Raw genomic sequence first — 17,584 nt, forward strand, 5'->3', positions numbered from 1 at the left:
AAGCCGCTAATGATCAGTACAGGCTTTTAGATTATTTTATGCATTTCCAGAGATAATACAGACATATTTTTTTCTCTAACATTTTTCTGCACCTTGATTTTTTTTCACTTAATATGCCTTGGAGATTCTTCATACTAGTGAATTTAGAGTGGCCTCATTATCACTATTCTCATAATTATTCAGGTATAATTTACATACAATAAAATGAACCTTATATGACATGTACAGTTAGATGAGTTTTGATAAATTTGTATACCTGCATAATCACCACCACAATCCACATACATTTCCATCACTCCCAGGAAGTTCCCTTGTGCCCCTTCCCAGTCAGTCTCTCCCAGTCCCAACTCCAGGCAACCACCGATCTTTCTGTCTAAAGATAAGTTTTTCGTATTCTGGAACTCCATAGAGATGGAACCATAAAGCATGTACTCTGTGTCCTACTGCCTTCTTTCTTCATGTTTTTGAGATTCATGTATCAGTAATTTGTTACTTTGTGGTGCTGAGTACGTTCCATGGTAGAGGGAAGTATGTTCTATTCTCCAGTTAGGCATTTGGGTTCCTCCAGTTTGGGGCTCTTCTAAATACAGCTGTTACAAACTAGCTCCATGGGGTCGGGGACTTTCTTTAGTTCGCTGCCTAGTACAGGGCCTGGCACACTGTCAGTGCTGATAAAATGAGGAGGACATGTAGCCTAAGAGCTGTGTGGAGCTTGAAGTCATACTTGCCAAGTGCATGCTCCAACCCAGATGACCTATGCCCAAGCACATCAGAGGAACTTCTGCTGAAATCTCAGAGCAACTGTTTATTTACATTTGGGGGTAGCAGAGGAGGGGTTGGGGCCATTGGACCAAAGATGGGGAAGATGGATCCTAGAGATGCCACTTATCAGCTCAGTGTTCATGACTCGTAACACGGTGGGAAAGATGATTTATCAAATGCCTTGTTGGTGTCACTGTCTGGGAGCATCAGGAAGTGTCCTGGAAAGAAGGCAAACCAGTGAGAGTTAAATCTTTGCAGTGCTCACATAATGAGCGACACCCACCATCTGTAAACAGGACCGTCCTGAAGAGTGACCCAGAACAAGGTGTCCCAGGGAGGCACTGCCAATTCCAGCTCATGGAGATGTCGCACCAACACTTAGGCGCATCAGAAAAAGTCACACATGTGAATGGAGGGCCCCAAGGCATGGTCAAGGCTCTGGTGCATTCAAAGGGGAACATGATGTCCCTTGGCAAAGTGCAGAAGGTGAAAAAAATCTGTACTCAGCCGGGATTTGGGTAGACTTCCCTGGACATCCAACACAAAAGGTGGAAGATTTTTTAAAACCATCTCATTAAAGTATTCTTCGGTATATTTTCAGGAAAGTGTGTGTCTTAAGTGCCCAGCTCAATGACTTTTCCCAAGGTGAACACACCCATAAAACCTGCACCCAGACCAAGAAACAGCACACTGTCTGCCCCTGCAAAAGCCCTTTTGGGGTTTTTCCCAATCATAGCCTTCCCCCATAAGTAACCACTATTTTGACTTTCATCAACATGAATTAGCTTTGAACTTTACAAGAACGGAATCATGCAGTCTACACTGTTTAGCGTCTGACTCCTTTCACTCGTTATGTTTTAAAGCATTGCCTGTGCTTGAGTAGTTGTAGCTCCTTCTCACTGCTGTATAATATTCCATTGTGTGAACATAGGACAACTCCTTTATTCATTTTATTGTTGATGTGCATTTGTTGTTTCCAGTTTTGGGCTATGATGAAGAACATGACTGTAAACATTCTAGTATAATCTCATGGTGGACATAAACCCTTAATTTTTTTGAGTCTATATCCAGGGGAGAATTTTAGGGCAGGAGTATTTTAGCTTTAATAGATAATGTTAAACAGTTTCCCAAATTTGTCACACATTCTGTATGATTCCATTTGTATAAGTTCAAAAACAGGCATATCAAATCGATGATGTGAGAAGTTCAGAGAGTGCTTACCTTTGGGGGGTTGTGATTTGGAGGGGTCACAAGGGAGACTCTGGGGTGCTGACAATGAATGGCTTGTTTCTCAATCTGGGCTCTGGTTACATGGGTGTGCTTTTTTAAAAGTCATTGAGCTGTACAGTTATAATGTGTGTACTTTTCTGTATGTGTGTTACACTTAAAGTTTATTTTAAAAGTCTTGCTTTTTTCCTCCCTGTCTGCTTGAAGATCGGCCACCATCATGAAAGACAGTAACTGTCGAGACCAGGAAGTTCATGACCAACAGACTACTTCAGCAGAAACACATAATCATTGACGTCCTTCACCCTGCAAAGGCAATAGCATCTAAGGCAGAATTCGGGGAAAACTCGCCAAAAGGTACAAGACCACACCAGATGTCATCTTGTGTTTGGATTCAGAACCCACTTTGGTGGTGGTGAGACAACTGGCTTTGGCATGGCTTATGATTCCTTGGATTATACAAAGAAAAATGAATGCAAACATAGACTTGCAAGACATGGCCTATATGAGAAGACTTCAAGATAACAAAGAGCAGAGCGCAGGAACAGAATGAAGGCAGTCAGGGAGACTGCAAAGGCCAGTGTTAGTGCTGACAAAAGTGAGCTGGAGACGGGACAACAGAAGGAGTGAAGATTCTTCAGTGACTTTGTCTGTGGCGACCGTGCAGATTTTTCACGAGAGGATTAATAAACTAAGAACTTTTATGTGAAAAAATTAAAAAAAGTCTTGAGGAGCCTCAGACCACTGAGGATGGACATAATGAACCCCTCTGAGAACTCTCCTATCCCAGATGGACCTACACCCCCTTGGAGGTATACAGAAGCAGATAAAGCCTCTCAAGTCAAAGGTTCCCAGATCTCCCAGTAGCCACCCCTTTTGTGCCCCCCCCCCCATGGTCCTCCCTTCAGGTTCTCTTCCCCAGGTAGTCCAAAAACATTGGCTGCATTTGGCTTGCTCTCTCCCAGTCCCACCTCTGGATTTAGCCCACACTTTCCACCCTCCCACCTGACAACAATGTAGAAAATCAGGGCTTACTTACTCAGTACTCACCTACTGCGTGCCAAGCACGGTGCTGGTCATGTGGACAGTGCAAGTGAGTCGCCCCCAGCCTCAAGGAGCAGGAATGGGCACTTGAACATAGGGTAGTTTGTGGTGAATGCATGTAATTGGCACCCACTGAATACCTCGGCAGGTAGCATCCCAGAATAAACCCCACTCACGTTTGAATCCTCTGTGTTCCAGTCCAGCAGTTTTGGTTGCAAGAAAAAGACTCACTCCAGTTATGTCATAGGACGGATGTTTATTGGGAGGGAATGCAAGACAGTTTCCTGGGAAGGGTCTGGCCATCAGGCACTAAAAAGAATGGGACCTTGGACCAGGAAGGATCTCACCCACTGCTACATGGAACTCACCAGGCCTTCAGTTTCTTCCCAACCTGTTAGCTCCATGCTAATGTCCCATTACCCCCATATTTCTCAACCCAAATCCCAGAGCAATGGGCTCTTTGCTCTTCCCATCATCTGACACCAGCCTTCCAGGAGAGTCACTAGCCTACCCAAGAACTGGCTCTCCTCAAGCACTGATATCCTGGGAGCACATTATTTTTCTTGGTGACCCTCATTCATCTTAGCCCCTGGGGATGAGCCTCCAGGAAGAGGCTGTGACCTCACTGGATCATGGAGAGGAATATGCCTGGAGCAGAAAGAAGGATGCCGATGACATTATGTCTGCTCCCCATGCTATTTGGGGTTGGGGGGGTTGGGTAGGAATTGGGTACCTCTTCTTCCAGGGGCCAGATTTGGCTCGAGACATCTGCTTAGGCGACCCTGGCATGCCTTCTCCCTAGGAACCACCAAACCTTCTTGATTTCCTCAGTCTTAATGTTGAGAGGTACTACCTCTTCCAGGAAGCCCATGGCCAGGGCATGTCCTTCAGCAGATGGGCACTGAGACAGAATGTGCCTGCTGGCAGCATTCTCATCAATCTCAAAATTCTCAGGGATGAATCCATACTCGGGAGTCCTTTGGAAATAGAATAAAAACTACACTTCCCAGAACCCCTTGCAGCTTAGAGTGGCCATGTGACTAAACTCTAGCCAATGGGAAATGAGTGCGTGTGACACTTGCAACTTCCAGTTATGTCCACAATGAGAATGGGTGTACTTTCAACTTCCACTCTTCTTGTTGGAGGGAATGTGAAAGCAGCGTGGTCATTGTGAACCTCACAATCAAGATAAGATAGAAGGACCCAGAGTACCAGCAACTTAAACCACCATCACATACCCAGACTAGCGTGGGAGAGAAAAACAAAATCCTCTCATGTCGAAGTTACTGTATTTGGTCTCTGGTTAGAGCAGCCTAACATATATTCTAGGTAGTACAGAGAGCCGTGGCCAGCCTATGAGGCTGCAGAAAGCTCCTCTTCTAACCTATGCAAATAGTCCAGCATGGGCGTGGAGGAGAAAGCTGTGAAGAGGCAGTGCACCAGGAGACAGATGGAGAGTGAGACCCAGAGAAATGGGAAGGAGGACCACACGCTCAACTCATTCTTCTTTAGCATCCTCCTGGGTAGATTAGGGTTCACCCCCTCCTCTCACCACCTATTTTTCTTCGGGGCAAGAGGTTTGGAACCAGGTCATAGAAAGTCAGGGTTCACAGTGTTGTTTTCACAGAGGCAGGCAGGGTCCTGTGCAGCCTTGTTCACGAAGCCCAAGTCATCACAGATGCCGGTGGACTCCTCCTCCTGAGGGCAGGCAATGCCACAGGTCAGCTCAGGAGTGGAGTGCAGGATGAAGTCCCAAATGTGGCTGCATCAGGATTGGTGGTGAGCTTCCCATAGAGAAAACCCTGGTCACAGGAGGACTCTGGGAGATGTTAGCACCTGATCCCTAATTCTGGAGGGCAGCCTTGGGCTGGGGTCTCAAGGGGATTGGTGAGAATGCGCATGGCTAGGAGCCCTGGCCCACCAAATGGGTTATCTGCAGAAGGGGACACATCAAGGGGGAGGAGAAACAGTTTTTCACTCTTGCCCAGGTGATGGGCAGAGGGATGCCAAAACACAGATGGGGTACTATGTTCCAAGATGTGTCTTGGAAGTAGAGTTGTTGCTGATAAGTTCAGAATGTCTGCCCCAGTCATCCAGCCAGCCATGCAGCAAACACACGGCTTCTCTCTGCCCCAATCAGAATATGGCTCCCCCTGTCTTTTCAAGGGGCCCTGGATCTCTATATTCTCTCCCCAACCTCCCCCTAGCCACCAGCCTATAAATGAGAGCAGTCTCTACGGGCCAGCCCTGCACTGTGGAGTAGCCAGGCATTATGTCTGTGTGCGCCCACGTGGTGGATAGATACCTGCATGGTGTCCTTCTGAGAAGCCATCTCCACTGAATTCTCAGCCACACTCAGCTTATGAAAAAACCTCCTTCTGCAAGGGCAAGAGTGGACTCAGATAGTCTCTCCTCTCCCTGCCTGCCCCTGTTCCCTTCATCTGCCCTACACGCTTGTCTCCAGACTACTCACTGTGCTGAGCAGTGGGGAGTGCTGTAGGGAGTGGGGTACCTTATCTTTCTTCCTTTCCAGCCACTTCTTCAGCACAGACAGGGTAGAGATGAAGAAAGAAGAAAACTACAGCAAGGTGGGTTTAGAGATCATTCTAGAAAGGATTCCCAGATTTGGAGTGTGGGCAGGGAGGAAGACAGGCTAGGAAGTATGGAGCCCATTGATTTGGTAGGAGGGACATGGGGGACTGCCAGGAGGAAACAGAGAGGGATGAGGTGGCCCCCTCCCCCTCCAGCTCTGGGCTTACCTCCAGGTGTAGCAGGCCCCCAGGCCCAGCAGCAGCAGGAGGAGGGCAGCCAGCAGTCCCAGGAGCCAGAGCAGCTGCTGGAACAGATGCAGGCGGTGCAGGGCTGGAACACAGGGGATATCTCAGGGGGCAGCGATGGCGCCAGCCAGCCAATGCTCCCTCACAAGTGACTTCTCAAGATGAAACCTTTTCTAACTTTTACTTTATCTCAGGAACTACCCCCATGTAAAGGAGCTTCAAGCAACCAGTCTAGCCAGACAAGCAGAAGTGATTCAAGGAAGACTTCAGAAGGAAGCCTTTGGACCTAAGAGCTGGGCCTTGTCCAGAATGGCCTGGGAGATGGAGCCCTCCCTCACCTCTGGTTCCAAAGTAGATGGAGGCAGAGGCAGAGCCCAGGGCATTGGAGGCAAAGCACACGTATTCCCCCTGGTCACTGGGCCTCAGCTCCTCAATGTCCACCCTCAAGGCATTGGGGGTGGCCGAGATGTGGATGTGTGGCTCTGCCGGAGCGCCTCGGGGCTGGCTGGAGGCGACCACCCGACTGCCAAGGTGGAGGGTCAGGATGGCTAGGGGTTCGCTGTCCACTCGGCAGTCCAGGATGCCCTGGATGCCACCCTCAGGCTCCACAAAGACCGTCATGGTGGGTGTCTTCGGAGGGTCTGTGGGAAGACAGGGAGTGTGGTAATTGTAGAAAACAACCACAAATTCCTCCCCTCCCTGTATCTACACAAGGTGACTTTGCTGCTCCTCCCATTAAGAGCCTATTTCCTCACTCCTTGAATCTGTGACTTTCTTTGACCCTAGAAGGTAGAAGTGATATTGTGTGACTTCAAGGCTAGATCTAAAAGTCCTCACAGCTTCTGCTCTCCTTGGAACACAAGCATGTGGGAAGCCAGGGCCCCCCCTTGGACACATGTTGCTCAGCCAACAGCCAGCCCCAACCACTAGCCATGAGGGTGAAGCCATCCTAGACCATGTAGCAATAGTTCAGCCACTAGACAACTGCAGTCACATTAGGTGAGACCAGCAGAGCTGTCCAGCTGAGCCCAGCCCAAATTTCTGGCCCACAGAATTGTGAGCAAATAAAATGGCTGTCGTTTTAAGTACTAAGTTTTAGGGTGGCTTATTACACAGCAATAGCTGACTGAAACAGCATGAGACCCGGGTGGAAAATGGAGTAGAGGACCTACTGATGTAGGGCCTACTGTGTGCCAGGCCTACTGTGTGTCACCTATACGACTCACAAGGTGAGGGGACTGACGCTCACAGATGAGGAAACCAAGGCACTGATGCACAAGATTACACAACAAGTCAATGGGAGTCCTTCAGCCCAGGACTCCATACCTGTGAAGTCCTTGCTCTTTGCAGGCAGAAGAGGAAGAAGACCTGAGATGGGCACGTGAGATGTGGGGAAACTGAGGCGGGGGGTTTGCGTCACACTCACAGAGCACACGGAGCATGACTGGAGCAGAGGTGGTGGTCCCAGTGGGGAGCTCAGCCCGGCAGTGGTACACTCCAGCTTGGGCACGGGCCACGTAGGAGAAGGAAAGGGTGGGCACAGGCTCTGCATATAGTCGCCGGCCATTCCAGAACCAAGCGAAAGTGGAGTTGACTATGGGCCTGGGGCCACCAGGAAGGTGACAACTCAGGTTCAGCGCTGTGCCCTCAGGCACATCGAGGCCTGGCTCCGCCACCACACGCACACCTGCAGGCCAAGAACCAGGAGATGGTTGAAAATCTGCAGGCCTGTGGGAGCCAGAGCCTCTGGGTGGGATCTGAGGGGCATCTGAGAGGCCTCTGTGCATTATGGGAAGCTCTGATCTGACTTGGGACCTGGGCTCCAAAGGTGGGACTGTCGTCCCATCACACTGAGATCTCTGAGAACAGGGCTATCTCTCATTCTCACACTGGGGACCTCCAGGAGAGGGCTGTGGCTCCCTTTCTCATCAAACCAGATGCTCTGATGGATGAGGCTGTGCCCTACCCTCAGAATGGGCTCCTCAAGGGTGAGCTGCACCTCTTCCCTCAGACTGGGCTGGCTGAGGGTAGGGCTCTGTCCCTCTTCCCACCCCAGGTTTCCCTGGGGCAGGTCTGTGCTCCACCCCCAGACAGCTCTGTGAGGGTAGGGTTAGGCTTCCTGCACCCAAGCTCCTCTTGGGCATTGCTACACCTCTGTTCTCCAAGGACAAGGTTATTTCTCCCCCTCAGGCTAGGCAGCCCCCTCCAGTGGGAGCTATTCCTCTTCCATCAGATCAGGCAGGGCTATATCTACCCCTTCAGGCCAGCTGACCCCCTCCACACGGACTCTGATCCCCCAGCACCTGAGCCTGTCTCCTCCCCCATTGCCCACTCACCTTCCGCCTGGAGCTGCCCTGTGGTGCTGACTGAGCCCAGCAAATTGTGGGCTGTGCAGACGTAGGTGTTCTCATCACCTGAGGGCACATCTTGCACGTGTAGCCGCAGGGCATTGCGGGCCACCTGGACACGGTCTGTCCCCGATGTCAAGCCATGGACCCCATGGCTGGTGGCCACTACCTTGCCATCATGGGACAGGGACAGCTCGGCAGGTGGCTCGCTGTCCACAGTGCACTGCACCACAGTCATGGGGCTGGCCCTCGAGTCCCGGAAGGAGGACAGGGTAGCATCCCGAGGAGCATCTGGGGGTGGGGCAGGGCACAGTTGGGGTCCTTGCCTGGAAATCTTATACTGTGTCTATTGTCCACCCTCCTGGCATTGGTGAGGCTGAAGCCTCTGGACAAATGGTCACTTCCTAGAAGTGCCACCTTCTCAGAGGTCCTGTAGGAAGATTTCAGGCAGGGTTCGCAGGAACCTAGGGCCTCTCTCCTCATCATCTATGTCCTTTCCCCAAGTGCCCATTCCCAGTCCACTGCAATCCTGTGCCCACCCTTGCTGGGGCCCAAAAGTGCCCTCCACCACCCTGGGTACCCCAATCCAAGGACCCCTGCTCACAGAGGATTTGCAGGGCTGCAGGTCGGGAACTGCGTGTGCCCTGGGCATCCTGGACTTGGCAGGAGTAGGCACCCGCATGAGCCCGAGTAGCCACGGGGAATGAAAGGGAGGCGGCTGGCCCTTCCTGCAGCCAACGGCTGTTGTGATACCAGGTATAGAGGGTGGGTGGACTGGCAACAGGGTCCTCACAGGTCACTGTGATGGAGGCCCCCTCGGGCACGGCGGCTGATGGAGCCATTGTTACCTGCACACCTGTCCAAAGGAGGCCAGGGTCAGCTGGGCCCAGCCAGACACCACAGCTTATCCCACCCTTGGTGGCCTTGACCCGAGCCTTGCCTTACCCTCTAGCCGCAATTCCAGGGATGTGTTGGCCTGGCCCAGAGGACTGTGGGCCAAGCAGCTATAGAGACCCTCATCTTTAGGTTGGGGCTCCAACAGCTCCAGGCGCAGGGTGTTGGGCACAGAGGCTTCATTAGATGAGGCCAGGAGGCGACCAGCATGGCTGAGGGACAGCTGGGCTGGTGGGTGGCTGTCCACAGTGCACAGTAGCAGGGCCAGCCGCCCACCATGACTCTCCAGTAGGTAGGTCAGGCGCAGGCTGCGGGGTGCATCTGCAGGAGCATGAAAGGCGTAGACAGAGTTTAGAGGCCGCAGTCATGAGGAGGTCAGTGTGCAGGTGCCATTCAAACCAGGAGGGCCCTGGCTCCCCACCCCAAGGGCTTCCACCTGCCCAATCTGGGGCACTGCTCCTCTGTCTCCATAGCCCCCCAACTCTAATGCTCCTTGTGAAGTGCTCCATTGGCTGGCTGAGTTCTGGTACTGAGTTCCCAGGTTGGACACCTGTGGGGCTCTGCCCATGCCCTGATCTCTGTAGGCTGCTGTCATTCCTTCTAGCTCCACCCTGCCACCAACCACTCACAGAGGACATCCAGGATGACAGGTCTGGAGAGGCGAGGTGCCTGGCCAGGGATCACCACAGCACAGTGGTAGGAGGCAGAATCTATGCCTGTGACATTGGGCAGGTGTATAGAGTGGGCACCTGGGTGCTGCTGCCCATCCCGGTACCATGTGTAGGTGAGCTGGGCCAGGTGGGTGGTCCACACAAGGCAGGTCAGGTTCACCGTCTGCCCCTCCTGCACTGTGGCCTTTGGCCACACCTGCACACTCACAGCTGGGGAGAGAAGGAGGGCATGGGACACCAGTGAGGCTTGTGAGGCTGTGTAAGACAAGCCACCTGTCTGCATGAAGGAGGGAAGCCCCTTGGCCTCTGGGAGGCACAGGTGGCCCCCCTGTAAATAAGATTCAGAGGTGGAGCTTGGTAAGCAACTCATCATCTCTCAGGTGATCCTGAGGAAAGTTCTGCAGAGCCCTGACCCTGGAGTGGGGCACACAGGAGAATACAGGCCTCCTTGGCCCTGCTGTGGTTTCTCCTTGAGCATCCCCTTTCTGATTAGTTTTATCCACTGGGCATCCATGTAAAATTCTGTTTTTTAAAAACGCTCTTTCATGAAACCCAACATTGGAGACTGCTGCCCTTAAGGGTGAAAATGGAGACTATCCTTATATTCAGCCCTCTTGGCTGTGCCCCAGGCTTCTAAAACCCTCTCCAAGCTTCTCTCCACTTAAGGAGCCACCCAAGCACATACTCACACCCCCACACTGACCCTGGGCATCGAAATTGGCTGAGGCAGAGGTCTGGCCTAGGGTGTTGGTGGCCTCGCAGGTGTAGATGCCCTCATCTTCCAGCACTGCATTGTGGACCTCCAGGCGCAGCGTGTTGGGGGCCACAGCCACCTTTAGCCTTGGAGAGCTGCCTGCCAGTTCCCCGACACCTTGTAGGGTGGAGGCCACCAGGCGGTCCCCATGGAGCAGTCGTAGCTGGGCCAAAGGGTCACTGTTCACACGGCACAGAAGAAGGCCGAGCCGCCCAGGGCCAGTGTCCATCAGGGTGGTGAGTGTGGCCTGGCGTGGGGCATCTATACAACGTAGGGAGTGGTCAAGGTCTGGCCAGGTGGTCTGTCATCTAAGGCTCTCTTATGGAAGCAGAACCCAAGACCAAGGGCTCAGCATCCCCTCCCCCAGCCATGCCCTCTGTTCCTTGACACCCCAAAAAACATATGCAGGACGGAAGCACTTACAGGACACATGGAGGCTGACAGGCGTGGCTAGACTTGCGGTGGCTGAGCCCGGGGCCTGGGCTTGGCAGTGGTACGCCCCGGCTTGGCTCAAAGTTATGGCTGCAAAGTGGAGCGTAGCCGAGGTAGACTCCTGGAGGGCCTGGCCATTCCGATACCAGTGGTATGAGGTCCCTTCCAGGGCATCCATGGGCACCTTGCAGCTCAGGACCACGGCCTGGCCCTCCTGGAGCTCAGGTGATGGTGACACCTGGACCCAGGCTCCTGACAGAAGAAATCAAGAGCAAGTGAGGACCACCCGGCCAGTGTTCACAGTGCTTGAGCATTGCTCCAGGAACCAGAAGGTCACAGTTCAATTCCCTGTGAGGGCCATGCCCGGGTTATGGGCTCGGTCCCCAGTAGGGAGCATGCAAAAAGCAGCCAATTGATGGTGTTTCTCATTGATGTTTCTATTTCTCTATCCCTCTCCCTTCCTCTCTCTCTCAAAAAAGAAATCAATAAAAAATATTAAAAAAATTAAAAAGAGCAAGTGAGGACCCTCCACCATATCCTCCCACAGTCTGGGATGGGGTATTCGCCCACACCAAGACTGCATGACCCCAACCCTGTGTCCCTGAGTCACAGCTCCCCCACCAGACCACTGCCGACTTCAACCCCATGCCTCGGTCTCCCCTGGTCCCAACTACCTGGCATGAGTCTGTCCTGGGGTTTACCAACCATCACCTTGAGGTATGGCTTTACTCTGTCAATCACATCTCACCTACCAGAGGGTGTGCCTCTCCAGGGCCCAATCCATTTATATGATCTGCAACCCAGTGCCAGGCACAGAGCCTGCACAGGTGTGTTAGCTCTTGACAAATGCTGATTTGACCCTATAAAGCACTAAAATGGGAGGAATTTAGGCCATGCCCAGGGCCATTTCCTGATCATGAGCTGAACTCAGCATGGGTGACTGAGGGCTTAGAAGGGAAAGTTAGAAGCTGTGTGATCTTTTCTCTCCAGCCCAGCTCTGCTCGAGGTCATGAGAGCCCAGGAACTGAGCAAAGGGCAGTCCCTAGTGTCCCCTGGGTCTAAGGCAGGATAAGACCAAGGTGGGGGGAGTGAGATGGAGGGACAGCTGGAGTGGTGACTGAGAACACAGGCTGTTCCTGGGAACAGAACCAAATTAGTCCCAAGCTAGCAGGGCACCTGCTAGTCATGTGATCGTGAGCAAGCTCCTAAAGCTCTGAACTTCTCTGCCTGTGAAATGAGTATAATAAATAAGAAAAGATGTATAGAGCCAAGGCCTAAGGAAAATGTTCAAAAATTGATGTTTGTCGTTGTGGGAGAAAAATTGTGTGTTTTTTTTTTTTACCTTTGCAACATTATGGGTATTAACTTTCCTTTTTCCTGGCTTATTTGCACAGGGAGGATTTTTATAGAAGAATATGTGAATATATTCTTATGTATATGTCTATATGTGTATATGTGTGTGTACACACACACATTGGTATACATATATTACACATGTATTAGATTTTTGTATGAGATACTTATTACCTAACAAAAGTATATTATTACAAAAGAAGTTATCTGTCAGAAATTGCTCCAACCAAGCAAGCCGCCTTGTGCCATTGCCACTGCCTCCTAGTGACTTCCATGGTTATCACAGGTGAAAATATCTAGCTGAAGACAAAGGGAAGCTTCCTGCAGGCTGGCTGGAAACTGTCCAGAAACAATGGCTGAAAAAGACCTCACATGTCTGCCCTGCCAGAGTGGTCCCCAGGGCATCTGGTTCTACCCCATCTTCAGAGGACTGACACTCACCTCGGACCTGGAAGAAGAGGGAGGTATTGGCTGATCCAAGGACATTTGTAGCCTCACAGCGGTAGCTGCCGGAGTCCCCAAGGCCCAGGTCTCGGACCTCTAGTTGCAGGGAGTTGGTTACAGCCTTGGCCTGGAAGCGGCCATGGGATGGGAGCTGGGGCCCCAGACTGGTGGCCAAGAGGCGTTCCTCATGGAACAGGGACAGTTGGGCCATCGGGCTACTGTCCACAGTGCAAACAAACACAGCCATGTGGCCCTGGCCCACGTCCAGAAGGGCTGACAGCTTTGGAGGATCTGGGGGATCTGCAGGGACAGGGAGAAGCTCAGGCCACCCCCAGCCCAGCTCATCACATTCCAGCTGCTACATTGTGTCCCCTCCCCCTTCCACATACACAGTCCAGGCCTGCCCGTTACCATGCCCATTCCTATCTCCCCAAACCCAGCCCCAGCCTGGTTCCTTCCAGACTGCCTCCTCAGCCTCCCAACTGCCCAACACTGCCCGCGCCCATCACCCACAGAGCACACTCAGGACCACAGGGGCGGAGAGCTGGGCGTCAGCCTCGGAGAGGATGCGGCAGGCATACAGGGCGGCATCCGTTCTGGCCACAGGCAGCAGCGTCACCGTCTCCAGGGGGCCCTGGGTCCACAGTGCCCCGTTCCGGAACCAAGAGAAGTTGGCAGGGCCACCCCCGGCTTCCCGGCTAACATTGCAAGTCAGGTTGGCTCCTGTGCCCTCTGGCAGCGTGTGTGACGGAGTGATGACCAGGACAGTGGCTGCAGAGCAGGCAGCACAGGCCCACTTAAGATAAGCTTCACTATGACTGCCTCCCCCAACCCCAGGGCAAGTGGCCCAGCCTCCCAGCCTCCCAGCCTCCCAGCCTCCCAGCCTCCCAGCCTCCCAGCCTCCCAGCCTCCCAGCCTCCCAGCCTGGAAGGGCAGGAAGGAGACCCTCTGGAGTGCCCGCTGGATGGGGGAGGAAGGCAAACTTCTGCTGAACTAGGTGGTTTCACGGGATAGACCCTCGTTGGAGCCAGAGGTTGCAGAGGAACAGGGTCCCGAGTACCAGCTCCTGACCCTGTGCCACCATTCTCTGCCCCAACTCACCCTGGGCATCGAAGATCACTGAGGAGGAGGCATTGCCCAGGGTGTTGCTGGCCTCGCACAGGTACAAACCCTCATCCTCCAGCACCGGGTCATGAATCTCCACACGCAGCAGGTTAGGGGCTCTATTGACCTTTGTGCGCTGGAAACAGCCCCCGCAGGTGCTGCAGCTGCCCCCTGATGGCAGGGAAGAGGCTACTACACGGTCCCTGTGGAGCAGCCGCAGCTGGGCTGGGGGGTCGCTGTCTACACGGCACTCCAGGACGCCTCGACGGCCGGCCCCAACTCCTGCCGCATCAGGGTCCAGCCGGGCAGTGAGAGTAGGCTGGCGTGGGGCATCTACAGGGAGGAAGAGCATGGGCAGTCATAGAAGACCACAGCCTCTGCTAGGGACTCACAGGTCCACCCAAGGGTGGCTGGGATCCCAGAAGACACTGGACAGTCATGTGCTCAGAGCTGCCACAAACAGCTGTGCACAGCACAAGGACAACCAGGCCAGCGTGGGAGGAATTCAGGCCCTCTGCCTTGTGCCAAGCTATGGCCTAGTGCTGTGCTTAGTCTGCCCAGAGGAAGAAGTGCCACTTTCTAGTTTGAACAAAGGCACCGTGTGGGCCAGCAGTCACTCGCCTAACTCCCATGTGCTCCTGAGCAGGGGACCCTCACAGCAATCCCTGAGTCTTGCTCTCTGCTCTCTCTCTTCACCCCATCCCTTTCCCCAAGACCCTCCCTCCCTCTACCTTTGATCTTCAAGCCAGCTCTATTTAGGATAATAGGTAATGCCTAAAATGCCCTCATTATAGGGGCTTCTGGAGATGAATGGTCAAGGACAGCCATCAGCCGGGGCCTCCACATGATCTCACCCTGACACTAGAAAACCCCTAAGAGGTGGCTTCTCTTCCTGACAGTCCCAGGACATTGCTCCTCTCATGTCAGGGGAGGCTTTCTGGAAGCTAAGTGTGCCCTGAACATCAGTCAGCCCCTCGGGCTAATAAGGAACATCCACTGCTGATAAGACGCAGGTCCTGTGCTGAGAGGTTCTGCCCTCATGTCTCTGGGAGCCTGTGAGGGCACAAACTATGGGGCATGTGCACATATATATGAGTATGATGTCCCAGGGCACAGTTCAGGAGGAGGGAGCTTGGACCTGGTGCCCATGGTGGGGCTGAGGCTAGGAGCAGAGGGCCCTAAAACAACTGGGATTGGAGGATGGGCCTGAGGAGACAGAAAAATCCTGCCTTTTTCCCCAAATTTCGGCCCTGGGTGGAGAGGTCCATGGTACTCAGGCCTGTGGCTGCCCTCCTGATCTAGACCCTGGGCAGGATAGGGGCCGGAGGGCCTAGAGGAGGTAAGGGTGGCTAATGGACCCCAGTGGACTGATCAATCCTCCCCAAGACAGGCAGGGGCCAGTGGGGAGGTTACTCACAGAGCACGGTGAGGACGGCAGGTGAGGAGGGCCCGCTGGCGCTGTGACCGTCCTGGGCCCGACAGTGGTATGAGCCAGCATCGGTGCTGGAGGCTGCAGGGAGCAGGAGGCTGCTGCTGGGCCCCTCGAGAAGCAGGGCTCCATTCAGGTACCAGGAGAAGCGGATGTCAGGCGTTGGGCTCAGGCCGCTCCTGCAGCTCAGCGTCACCACCTGCCCTTCCACCACCTCTGCTGCTGGGCTGATGAGGAGGCGGGCTGCTAGCAGAAGAAGGAGACAGGGAGGCTCAGCTCCCCTGCACATCTGTGGCTCCATGCCCCCCACTGCAGGAAGCCCTCCGGCATCCTCCTTCCCCCACACAGTTGTAGGTAGGTCTGGGCTTTATGCCATCAGCTCTATGAATCTTTCGACAATCAAGAGGGTTTGGCCTTGAAGGCCCATTCTGATCCATTGATAGTAACTGGCGGCAGCATGGCTAAGAAGGATTCTGAGCTGGAACCCAGGCTTATGCAAAAACCTGGCTTGATTGATTAGCTACGTCTGCCATGGCCTCAGAATGAGGGAAGGGTAGCACATGCACTGAAAGTTGGAAGATCCTACTCTACTGTGCCTCCTGCAACTGATTCCTACCTGGCACAGACCCTGCCCCAGACATTTGATAATAAGAAACAAAGGAATGCACACGAAGGACCCTCCAAGTTCAGAGTCAGAATGTATACAAAAGCAATAATACAACCTGCCACATCTCCCTTTTTACCTTGACTTCCACGAACCTCCCACATTGGGATGTGTCTGTATAGCCCGGGTCCTTGATGTGGTTTTTACTAGCCAGCTAGTTTAACCTCTCGGCTGAGGCCTTTGGACTCCTAGGAGAAAGAGGCCAAAGCAGGCCTCCTCCTCAAGTTCCCCCACCAGCCCCCGTGGCCATCTTACCATTGGCTTGGAAGTCCAGGGTGGAAGACGCATTCCCATGGGAGTTGGTGGCTGTGCACGTGTATTCCCCGCTGTCAGCCAGGCCCAGATCTCGGATCTCCAGGCGCAGAAAGTTGGGGGCAGAGGAGACACTGAAGCGTGGGCTGTGGTCATCCTTGCCGGAGGTGGAGGCCAGGACAAGTCCCCCATGTGACAGCACCAGGGTGGCCATGGGCTCACTGACCACTGAGCAGTGGAGGATGCCCACCAGCCCTGCCTGTGTCTCCAGGAAGGCAGTTAGGACAGGGGCGAGGGGCGGGTCTGTGTGGAGAAGGGCCTGTCACCCCCAGACAAGGGTATTCCCTGGATCCCCCTTTATAGTCTATAACCCCTGTACCCCCTTTGTCCCATAAGCTCCTGAGTGCTTGCTGAACACACTTTTGTCCCTGGGCTGGGCAAATCACTTCAGTCACTTCAGTCTTTGTGGCAACCCTGAGAGTGGGAATCAGGTACCCTACTTTAAAGATGGGGAAACTGGCAAAGAGATCTGGCAATGGACAGCATCTCCCCCAAGTGATCAAAGTGAACACTACCAGCAATGGGACACACTGACACCACGTGCCTCCTGATGTGATGTAGAGACAGACACAGCATCACGGCTGTGGGGTTCCTGCCTGAGTTCCAGGCTCCGTCTACTCCATTCAGACAGACACAAACTGAGGGACATCCACACAACAGCTGGCCTGTACTCTTCAAAGGTCAATGTGTTCATATGTGTGTACAGAGAGCGTGTATGTATATGTGTTTACAGATAGAAAATGTGTACATGCATGCACACATATATGTGCCCGTGTATATACACATGTATATGTGTGCATGTGTGTATACACACATATACACACACACATAATATATATTTTAAAAGAGAGAAAGCATATGTAGCTAAATGTTAACAAGTGGGGAATTTAAGTTAAAGGTATATGATAATTCTTTGTACTCTTTTTGGAAGTTTGAACTTATTTCAAAATAAAGTTTTTAAAAATCAGACGAAACTGAGGCCCAGGGAGGTCAAAGCCTTGCCCGAGTGTGCAGAGCTTAAGGCCGCCTGGGCCCAGGACCCTAACCCTCCTGCAGTGCCTTCACCCTTTGTCCCGGCTCCAGCAGTGTCCACCCCACAAATGGTCACTTACAGATGACCACCACGCTGACAGGCCCAGAGCGCTCCCTGCCCTGGGCGTACTGCACCTCGCAGAAGTAGAAGCCAGTGTCGGCCCTGGTAGCCGAGTGCAGCTGGAGGGTAGGGCTGTGGGCATCCTCCAACAGGGCATGGTTCTTGTACCAGCTGTAGCGCAGATCACTGGGTGCTTCTTTAGGCACGTTGCAGGTCAGCGTCACTGTCTGGTTTTCCTGGACAGGGCCTGCTGGGCTCACCTGAACCTCAGCCACT

General features: G+C 53.1%; 1 protein-coding gene and 1 pseudogene across 1 annotated transcript in view; one reads left to right on the top strand and one right to left on the bottom strand.

The window, feature by feature from the left end:
• The first annotated feature begins 2,243 nt into the window (after positions 1–2,243).
• On the top strand, positions 2,244–2,619 carry LOC107536285 (small ribosomal subunit protein eS24 pseudogene; annotated as a pseudogene).
• A 1,686-nt stretch (positions 2,620–4,305) lies between these two features.
• SIGLEC1 (sialic acid binding Ig like lectin 1) overlaps positions 4,306–17,584 on the bottom strand; it is a 39,824-nt gene continuing 26,545 nt past the window's right edge. Inside the window, exons 9-25 of the mRNA XM_087818847.1 lie at positions 17,328–17,582; positions 16,159–16,458; positions 15,228–15,485; positions 13,808–14,143; positions 13,220–13,477; positions 12,704–13,006; positions 10,901–11,161; positions 10,427–10,738; positions 9,682–9,933; positions 9,104–9,373; positions 8,763–9,014; positions 8,147–8,449; positions 7,237–7,497; positions 6,149–6,451; positions 5,793–5,895; positions 5,339–5,411; positions 4,306–4,731 (exon numbers count right to left, since the gene is read on the bottom strand). Of these exons, the coding sequence (XP_087674973.1) occupies positions 4,624–4,731; positions 5,339–5,411; positions 5,793–5,895; positions 6,149–6,451; positions 7,237–7,497; positions 8,147–8,449; positions 8,763–9,014; positions 9,104–9,373; positions 9,682–9,933; positions 10,427–10,738; positions 10,901–11,161; positions 12,704–13,006; positions 13,220–13,477; positions 13,808–14,143; positions 15,228–15,485; positions 16,159–16,458; positions 17,328–17,582 (4,208 nt within the window). The 3' untranslated portion in view covers positions 4,306–4,623. The remainder of the gene's footprint in view (positions 4,732–5,338; positions 5,412–5,792; positions 5,896–6,148; positions 6,452–7,236; positions 7,498–8,146; positions 8,450–8,762; positions 9,015–9,103; positions 9,374–9,681; positions 9,934–10,426; positions 10,739–10,900; positions 11,162–12,703; positions 13,007–13,219; positions 13,478–13,807; positions 14,144–15,227; positions 15,486–16,158; positions 16,459–17,327; positions 17,583–17,584) is intronic.

The sequence above is a fragment of the Miniopterus natalensis genome, chromosome 7 (genome assembly GCF_054644295.1).
Source record: "Miniopterus natalensis isolate mMinNat1 chromosome 7, mMinNat1.hap1, whole genome shotgun sequence".
Taxonomy (NCBI): Eukaryota; Metazoa; Chordata; class Mammalia; order Chiroptera; family Miniopteridae; genus Miniopterus; species Miniopterus natalensis.